At 40.2% G+C, this 9,981-nt stretch overlaps 1 protein-coding gene across 1 annotated transcript in view; it reads right to left on the reverse strand.

Annotated features, from left to right (window-relative positions):
- Positions 1 to 840: 840 nt before the first annotated feature.
- LOC104963789 (kinesin-like protein KIF21A) overlaps positions 841 to 9,981 on the reverse strand; it is a 9,430-nt gene continuing 289 nt past the window's right edge. The window contains exons 2-10 of the mRNA XM_010792428.1: positions 9,671 to 9,862; positions 8,303 to 8,374; positions 6,438 to 6,525; positions 6,237 to 6,351; positions 4,659 to 4,847; positions 3,293 to 3,492; positions 2,600 to 2,707; positions 2,412 to 2,480; positions 841 to 1,029 (exon numbers count right to left, since the gene is read on the reverse strand). Of these exons, the coding sequence (XP_010790730.1) occupies positions 841 to 1,029; positions 2,412 to 2,480; positions 2,600 to 2,707; positions 3,293 to 3,492; positions 4,659 to 4,847; positions 6,237 to 6,351; positions 6,438 to 6,525; positions 8,303 to 8,374; positions 9,671 to 9,862 (1,222 nt within the window). The remainder of the gene's footprint in view (positions 1,030 to 2,411; positions 2,481 to 2,599; positions 2,708 to 3,292; positions 3,493 to 4,658; positions 4,848 to 6,236; positions 6,352 to 6,437; positions 6,526 to 8,302; positions 8,375 to 9,670; positions 9,863 to 9,981) is intronic.

Below are 9,981 nucleotides of genomic sequence, written 5' to 3' on the forward strand. Positions count from 1 at the left end.
CTTAGACACACACGAGCTGCACATATTCACCCTAATCTAAGCAGCTTGACCCTTACACCGAAGCTGAGGTAAAACATCATTTTAAAACGAGTTTCCTTTTAACCCTTGGCTCCCCGGACGAGATGCTGGGCCCACGATAAGTCTGGCCTTCAACGTCACCCTCCGTTTGACTGATGGCAGACTCCAATCTATTGTGGCTTTACATATACCTCATTTACACCAACGGTGTTTCAGGAACGGTTCGGAGCTGGAGCTTGAAAAGCACGGGGTTTTAGATTAGATTAGATTACTTTATTGTCATTACAAAAATGCAAGCACAGTGTAAAGAAATTAAGGAGGGTCTAACCAGAGTGCAAAACAGTCAGTTACAGTATATACACAATTATCAGAAGTATGTACAAAATAAATGATACGAAAATAAAGGTAAATAAATGGGAAATGTATGAATAAGAATAAATACACAGATAATAATAANGTCACTGAGCTTGGTAATCAGTTTGGAAGGAATGATGGTGTTAAATGCCGAGCTAAAGTCAATGAACAGGAATCGTACGTATGTGTTGCTCTGATCCAGATGGTAGAGGGCAGGGTGTACTGCTGTGGAGATGGCGTCATCCGTACTCCTGTTCTGACGATAGGCAAACTGGTAGGGGTCAAGTGTGGGTGGGAGGCATGATTTAAGCCGAGCCAGGACCAGCCTCTCGAAACACTTCATGATGGTCGATAGTTCGGTAGTCATTAAGGCTTGTTGGAGAGGCGTGCTTGGGAACAGGCACAATGGAGGTGTATTTGAAGCATGTGGGGACTTTTGCTTGGGCCCAAGGACAGGTTTACCGATGGTCAGTCAGTTTGCCCCTGGTTCAGGCTGCTCAGCACAAGTACACTGTCCGGGGATGCATCGGGCGGCAGCGCCTTACGCTGTGTTTTTCCTGNTGGAGGTCTGTAGCTGGAGTCCTGCACCGGGTCAGACAGGAACTTCCTCACCACCTTCCCTGAGGTGGGCCGGGCCTGCCTCCTCAGAGCCGTCACCTGACGCACACACACACACACACACACACACACACACACACACACACAAAACACATGTATAACAGCATCCGTAGAACAGGGTTTCTCAAATAGATAGGGATTTTAGAAGTTAGTAAAGTTTAAAGGAAATAAATGTCATTTAATATTAAATATTCTTATGTTGTCAATACAATTTGGAGCTAGCCGAAACATTGAAGTGCAGAAAATGCAATTCAATTCAGTGTTTTCTTTTCCCAGTGTGTGTGGGAAGCTAATTTTGATATTTAATGACAGATTAAATGACATAACATTACGTGGGATTACATGTACGTATATGTATTAAACTGGTGATTTAATCCAAAGCCACTTACAATAAGTGCAATAAACCATCAGCAGGTAAATTAGCTTTAACTTGCCAAACATTTTACTACAACTTTATTTTCATTGAAAAAATCTTTGGAGGAAAACTGTCATTTGTCAACAGGAATAAATAATACATAAGCCTATGTTTGTCACTGTATTGTCTTTGTGCAACTTATCAAAAAGATGCAGCTCAATGCATTAGTATGATTACAATGCTGTCTTAGTGTGATGGCAAGATTAACACTGAATTTTGTGATATATTAAAAAAATGTATTTAGTTTTAGTAACAAGGCTTGATTGATGGTGCAGCTGTGTATTGCACCTCTTTATTAAGGCTTTTTTATTTGTCACGTAAAATGTTTTGCACTTGTCATGAGATATTTGTCTTAAAAAATACGTAAAATGTGGTACATTATCAAAAAAGGTTTGAGGAACACTGATGTATCCCTAAGCTTAAAACAGTACTGATTATGCACAACATTTTCCATAATGCTTAATAACATTCAAAAGCAGTTCCAAACCACAGTCATGAAATACCCAACCAGGCATCCTAACGGGTTGTGTAGCAAGCCCTGTAGAACAACCATCAAATCACACAGCTGATCCATAAACAGAGTTAGAACGTGGAATGGACTTCACCCAGACCTTTCAAGTATTACTAGTCATCAACAATTCAAAACTAAAGTAAAAACAATTATATTTGCAGATTACTCCAGCTAACAAGTATTGGATATTCCCAGTATTGCTTATATATGCATTTACTTTTTTCTTGCCCTAACTTTTCTTTTTTTTTCTTTTCCAGTTTTCATTAGTTTTCTTATTTCTTTGTACTCCTTAATTTCTATACGTTTTTGACGAAATAAATGCCATCATTATTATTATATTGATGCTAATGATGATGCACGGGAGGGCTACTCATAAGCTATGCTTCAGCCCTCCCGCTTCTACTAATTTTGTTCATTTGTGTGTATGAATTATACGTTTTTGTTTTTGTATGATTTTAGTAGAATACATTTAAAAAAAGATTAAAGGTTGCTCACCTCCTCAGTCTTCCTCCTCAAGATCAGCTCCTGCTGCCTCTTCTGAGCCTCCAGTAGCTTCAGCTGGTGCTGTAACACAATCAGTGTTCAACAGGTTAGATGAGGAGATCACAACGTGTGGCTCAGATTGAAAAGATGCAATTAAAGCAGACTGATAACGATATGCAGAGGGAACCCCCGATGCTAACCTCCTGCTTGCGCTGGTCTTTCTTTAGCGTGGCGATTTCTCGGTTTCTGCGAGACTCGTTCATCCTGTTCTTCTCCTGCTGCTCCTTCATCTGCTTCATGAGACGCACCTGCAACAAATAGGAGAAATATTCATATTATAATACGCAAATATCTTGAAAGTGCCTCCATAATCAGATGAAAGTTCTCATAAGATTTGTAAAATAATTTGGAGCCTTTCTTAAATCCTACCTCTTGACTTTGTCCTTGTTGTTTGACTACAAGTGTGGCTTACTTTCATTAGTTTAGGTCATTCAAAATGTAGTTTAGGTCGTTGTTTGAGACCGTGAAGTGGAGATTTACAGGAAAGATAGTTGAGTCACATGGTAGAAAACAAACTTCAGTGAAACATGTTCACATTTCAGAGTTGATAAACAATATGGCAACCTTTATTGAATTCCTATTCGAAGACAGTACTTTCAAGCTTCAACTAAACGAAGGCAACATACTATCGAAACAATCAGAGACCTCAGATCTCCACCAGAGTATTATCACCATAGGCAAGGCGAGTTTATTTATATAGCCCCTTTCAACACAGGCAATTCAAAGTGCTTTACAAAAATGAAAGACATTAAGAACATGGCATTTAAAAACAGTCATTAAAAAGCGAATCGAATAAGCTTTAAACCACACACTACTGTCTGATAGAAGCCCACCTTGGTCTTCTTCATCTCGGCCACGTCCATCTGCAGCTTCTTCATCTGCTTCTCGTACTGCGACTGGTTCTTCAGCAGCCGGGCGTGCTCCTTCTGCGCCGACTGCAGCTTCTGCAGCTCCTTGTTCATCACGCTCAGCTTCTTCTCGTACTCCGTCTTGATCTTACGAGACTTCTCGTCTGTGCCCGATTCCACTGTGTCTGAAAGTGAGCAACACAAAGGTCGTAAAGAACTGGCCTTCCTTCAAGTGACAATGCAGCAATGCTCTAAAAAATATACATTACACAATCATGTTGGGAAGAGATGCTGACATTGTTGATACAAACATGGAGATGCTGGCATTGTTGATACAAACATGTGTCCTGTAATCATTTGAAACAGAAACCTAGACCTCCAGAAAATCCATTCTTTGTGATTTATTTTTACGAGCTGAAACTCCTCCACGCTCTGATCCATTAGTGCTGCTATATATAACTGTCATGTCTGTCTGCAGGCGGAGAGATCTCACTTTAAAGGATCCTCTGAACAACATAAAGTCTCCTTCAGTAGTACAGAAGACAATCTGCTATCAAACATGAGGGTATGATAAAAAAGATCTTTCAAATCAAAGCAGGACAAGCAAGAATGTAAATATCCTGTCATGCATTAGGATGTATTCCTAATATCTGTCTATTACTGAAATAAACTCATCAAAAAGCACAGACATTGTAAGCCAGACACACATTTTGTTGGGTGTTTTTATCCAAACTGCCTGATCATTAATGGGTTAAAGTATTTTTAGAGGATAAATCGACACTTTTCTTCCCTCTGTGCAAATAATTAGTAAAAGTCTGCTCTGATTGGTTAGCTGGCTGGCTGGCTCTATTGTGATTGGTCAACCGCTTAGAGATGTCCCGCCCCTTAGCTTATCACGTACAATGTGTTGGAGCGCTAGCCAACAGAAGCACAAGTGTTACATAGTGATGTCATCATGTTACAGAAGTAAACAAAGGAGTCCAATGGAGAAAAACAGCAGAAGAGACGTGTGACAGGAAGCTAAATTGTTTGAGTATGAATGTACGTCTCGTTTGTTTTTTAGAATTTTTTGATGGCACCTTAACAAAAAAAGGAGCAGCTCTACTCATCTCATTGTACCTGTATAATGACAATAAAGGATTCTATTTTATTCAGGGTTTCTATTCTATATGAACATTTCTCTCCCTGTGATACAGGACCCCCCCTCCTGGTCTTACTCATGTACATGCACAGAAACCCATATTACACCCTACAGGAAACGGAAAACCCCCTGGAAGCATGATAGTGGTCTTTAAGTCAAAGTTAAAATGCTCTTCCTCTGAGTCAGGCCCCCCCCCCCTCCTGGTCTTACTCATGTTCTGCAGCACCTTGTCCCTCTCCAGCTGCGTGTCTCTGATCTTGCACTGCAGCATCATGAGCTTCTGCTCGTACTGCTGCTTCAGAGTGTGAAGCCGCCGTTGGCTGTTCTCCAGCTCGTCGATCAGCTTCTGCTTGATGGCGATCTCACAGGTGATGTTGGCCAGGTCCGCCTGGAAGTTATCTGAGGTACACATCAAATCAGTTTAATTATATATACACAATGTACAACAATATCTGTTTTTTATTTGTTTATTACTGCCGATTCTATTCATTCTATTTCTATGTAAATACTGTTATATTTGACTATATGTTTTATTATTTTTAATATCTTTCTAGTTCTCTATTTGTGTTTTTAATTTTTGTTTTACTTATGTATGCACCACGACATCAAGTCAAATTCCTCGTACAGCGTGGGAGGCGGGGCCTCGTTCATTCCTATGAGAGTTGCTCATTGGCGCATGAAGACAAAATGGCCCAACTTTTGAGAGAGCGAAACGTCACGAAAGTATTCATATAATCATATTCGTTCTATTGTGCATCCATGGGTAAAGGTAAAACGTATGTAGCACTGAACACGTCACATGAACGTGCCGGGCGGCGCGGTCCCGTGGGTTAGATGCGTGTTCATAATGCCGAGGAAAATAACTCTCAGAATGACGTTATTAGCACATTTTACAACTTGAGGACCGAATGTTTTTAATAAGGGCTATACAAACGTTCATACTGGGTAGTTTATTTAGTTTAAAAAAAATTATCCAAAGATTTACAGACGTCTCTTTCCCGATGTTAGTCAATGGGAAAAAGTGTTTCCGGGCCCAGCGACTGATACGGAAGTGTAGTACCGCCGTTTGGCCACAAGGAATCTTTTCCTCAGAGTCCGGCGCACTTCCTGGGTGCTTGGTGTTAAACCTACCTGGTGATAAACCTGTTTCTGATTCTGATCTAGTTTTCTGTGTTAGAAGATTCTATTAAATTAAGCTCCCCTTCGGAATGATTTGTTCTCATAACAATACTAGGTATGCTATAAATTGATGGTTGTGTTTCTGCAAAATGCTAAACAGTATTTATTTGTTTGAAAATGTTAAAATTTTTATCGTTTAACACAGTGGATACAAATAGTATTTACAAACGTACACATAATCAATATATAAAATAAAAATAACAATTATTGTTTTGTTTTTGGAAGTTTCAAGATGTTTTTTACATTACATGATGATTTGAAATTACTTTACCTTACTTAAAATAATATTTTGTCCCTTAAGATTTTCATTGACAACAACCCACTGTGGTAGCTGTGGTGCATATGAAGATAAAGCACTTGAATCTTGAATTATAGTACATGTTACAGTATAAATGTTACAAAAAGACGAGAACTAAAATAAATGCAACATCCAAAGGACTCGCTCCTAATCTGGCCTTGAGCAGTGTTCTAATTAAAACAACTGATCAGCTCTAAATGCATCTGAGAAAGTCACTAAAACATTCTGTATGTGCTGATGGTTGAAGATGTGAGTAAACAGCGCCCCCTGGTGGAGAATCAGAACCTTTTAAAGTGAGAGACTGATCGTACCTTTTTCATCCGATTCAGAGTCAGAATCATCGGAGCTCTCCTCCACCTCCATCTCCTCTTCATCCTCCTCCTCTTCCTCTTCTCCTTCCTCATGGTCGCTGCCTTCCTGGCCCTCCTGCACAATAACATGTTTCATATCTGAAGGCTCTCACTTTTAATGTACTGCAATGTAAAGATGAAACAAGAGGAAGTTAAACATACAATTTCTGCTTCCTCGTGGCCTCGCTCCGTCATCTCCTTCTCGGTTCCTTTCTCCTGCTCGTTGTCAGGGACTTCCTCCTTGTTGGCGCTGAAAGAGTCAGATAGAAATGAAAATCAGAAACTTTATTGATCGACTGACACAAAGGTGTTGTGACACATTTTCCAAATCATTTCTTGTCGTTTTTTTAGTCGGCACGGCAGATGTTTAGCAAACAACTCATAGCAACACTGTCTTTCCAGCAAACCACCATTTTGTAGCAATAAAGCTACTACATATTCACGACTCCATTTGCCGTGATATATTTGAGGAGGAAATGCCTTGTAAACGATAAAAAGAGATGAGACTTGTTGAGCTTGTTTGTGGAAAAGACAGTGTATATGTCTTAACAAAGGAAGGAGGCAGCATACGCTAAAAAGCATGAAGGGGAAAATCAAAAAAGTGATTAAACCCCTTGAGTCAGATCTGTTGGATAAAACATGTATCCAAACCGAGAGGGTTAGTGATGTGTAAGTGGTGTTTCACACAAACTGCTGGATAAGGTGACCAAAACAGAAAAAGGAAATTGACACAGGAGAGCAGAGACAGGTATGTATAATGTCATGTTAAATCGTTTTTATACATTTAAATCTAATAACAGTCTGAAGTGAAAAGTAATCCTGTGAGCTCAATCTGTCAAATTCCAAATTAAAATCTGAAAAAAACGATCAAATAAAGAAATATTTGGAGCACCTTGACAGCCAAGACCTCTGCCATAAGGTACAATGATTGCTTGTCTAACTAATGCATTATTTATTATTTTAATAATTATATTTCAGGGACTTTTGCAGAAAAAACCCTACTTTTCGTTCTTCTTCATGATTGAGATTTGATTAGTTTATTTAAAAAGTCACATTAATAAACATTTCTGTAAATGTGCTAGAGTTACATCTGTTGTCCCTATTGGCTGGACTAGAATATTTATCAGGTATTATGTATATCAAATAGGGCTGTACCCGAATATCAGAATATTCGTTCGTTTGAGTACTATTCGGGTTTCAATTTCGTTACTCGGATATTCGTTTTGTTTGTTTTTTCTCCGTTTTTTTTTTCAAATTGAATTTATTGAAATCTCCAATATCAGAGTAAGAGCTTGTGTCTCTTCGGGGGGTGCTAACACTTAACCATAAACGTTATCGTTTACTTTCTCCGTCTTTATGTAGATATTACTTTTCTCCGCTAATCTCCGTCACGTTGTTTCCATAGCAACAACAACTTCCTGTCAACTGCGCTAACTCTCCTTCAAAATAAAAGCATGTCCATAAATAGGAAGCCAAGCCAAATTACACTTAAGACATATAGCCTACAACTGCAACGAACGTAACAAATGCGATATCCTTTTCAATTGTATACATTAACAAATAACTATAAAACAACAATACTGCAGAATAACAAAATGAATGCCGTGAATACACCGAAATACACGTGTTGAAGCGGTTCGCTGCTGATTACTACCTTTATATATACAGTCTATGATTACTACGCACCCCCCCCCCCGCCGCCGCGCGGGCCGAATATTCGCTGCTGATTACTACCGAATATCCGGAGCCCGAAAAATGTCAATTCAAGTCAAGGTAGTTCAAATATATAAACATGAAGCATGAAGGGTCAATGAATAAGCTGCAGAACTCACAAATCTAAAGAGAAGTAAAGGTTTTTAACGTGGTATCAAAAGTGCTGAATGGAGGGGAAGTGCTTCTATGGTAGCGGGTTTCACTCCAGGTGGGGGAATACCTGCGCAAAAAAAAAAAGTTAAATAAAGCGCTGAATTAGGGGGAGGGAAGCGGAGGATGGGAATGGCAGCAGGAGGGTGGGAGCTCGGACAAACCTGGCGTCATCCCCCTCTTCCACCACCTCCTCCCTTTCCTCCCTGTCTCTGTCCTCCAGCAGCTGCTGCAGCCTTCAGGGAGGGGGGGAGAGATGAACAAAGGAAGGAAGAGCGGAGGGGAGACTGATCAAAATCCAACTTATATCTCCTTCAGATGCCCCAAAGAGCATTGTTTCTTAGGTTCACGCAGAAAACACCGTCATACTTGAGTCTGCATCAAGGATAAAGGCCTGTCTTTCTGCATTGGGGATACGAATATAAAAATACGTTTTTTCTAGATGTTTTCTCCAGTCAGGGTGAAAATAAAAGGATAATTTGCAATCAGACAAATGAGTTGGAAAATATCGGCATGATGGATACGGAGAAAAATCCCAAATAGTGCGTCCCAGGTAGCAAGAAATCTGTCGAAACTCAAATTTATGCTACATACATTAAATGTGAATTGTAGTAATGGTGTGAGGACTGTAAATTAAGTCAAACTGCACATACATTATTAAAGCTAATAGCTAAATGCTCTGTGATGTAGAGATGTCATTAAAGGTGGGGTAGGTAATTCACTTCAGAAACACTTTTTGTTATATTCCATGGAATTCTCTTAACATCCCGATAGCAATGGATATGTAATCTGTGGAAGCCGTGGTGCTGTAAAAAGCACGACCAATCATCTGAGCCGGCCCGGCTAAAGTAACTGGATGGCCTACCTGCCTGTCAGCCTTCCATCTGTGCACAAACTTATCTTGTGCCCTCGATGGTCATGTGCGCGTTCGTGTGATGGAGCAGGGGCTTTGTAAGGAAGTCTGAAGGAAGGGGCAGATTTTTTTCGGCCGTGTATTTTCAAATTCTAGCGCACTCGATTTGGTTTCTCCATTCTTACCTACCCTACCTTTCAAATATGCACATTCAAATGCACTTTTTTTTTTACTTCTGCCATTTTTTTATTAAAATCCATTACAAGTCAAACCTATTTTTGTGTAAAGATGTTATTCATGTGCCTTCCGTAAACGTAATCTGATGTATGAGCACCTGCACCCACACCTCCNCTTATCTCGTGCCCTCATTGGTCATGTGCGCATTCGTGTGTGTTGGAGGAGGGGCTCTGTAAGGAAGTCTGAAGGAAGGGGCAGATTTTTTTCGGCCGTGTATTTTCAAATTCTAGCGCACTCGATTTGGTTTCTCCATTCTTACCTACCCTACCTTCAAATATGCACATTCAAATGCACATTTTTTTAATTACAAGTCAAACCTATTTTTGTGTAAAGATGTTATTCATGTGCCTTCCGTAAACGTAATCTGATGTATGAGCACCTGCACCCACACCTCCAGTCAAAGCATTCGATGCTGGATCTAATTTCTGTGTCAGATCTGTACCTTTTCTTTTTCTTCTTCTCTCGTTTCTTCAGTTTCTCCAGGTCCTTCTTGGCCAGTTCGATGATGTCCGAGGTCTCCTTCTCCGGGGCCAGCAGCGAGGGCCCTCCTCCGTACAGAGACTGACGGTTAGAGGCTCGGGATAGATTCTTCCTCAAGTACTCGTTCACCGACTCGCTCTCCAGGAGTTTGGCTCTGAAGGAGGATATCACACAGGGAAAACATAACGATGAACAAGGGCAGAACATATACCAGGTTTCATCATTCTTTGCTGCTTTCTAGCCCCACATCTTAGAGGAGCAACCACAAAGCAC

The sequence above is a fragment of the Notothenia coriiceps genome, unplaced genomic scaffold, assembly GCF_000735185.1.
Source record: "Notothenia coriiceps isolate Sejong01 unplaced genomic scaffold, NC01 NC01_scaffold00036401, whole genome shotgun sequence".
In the NCBI taxonomy this organism is placed as follows: domain Eukaryota; kingdom Metazoa; phylum Chordata; class Actinopteri; order Perciformes; family Nototheniidae; genus Notothenia; species Notothenia coriiceps.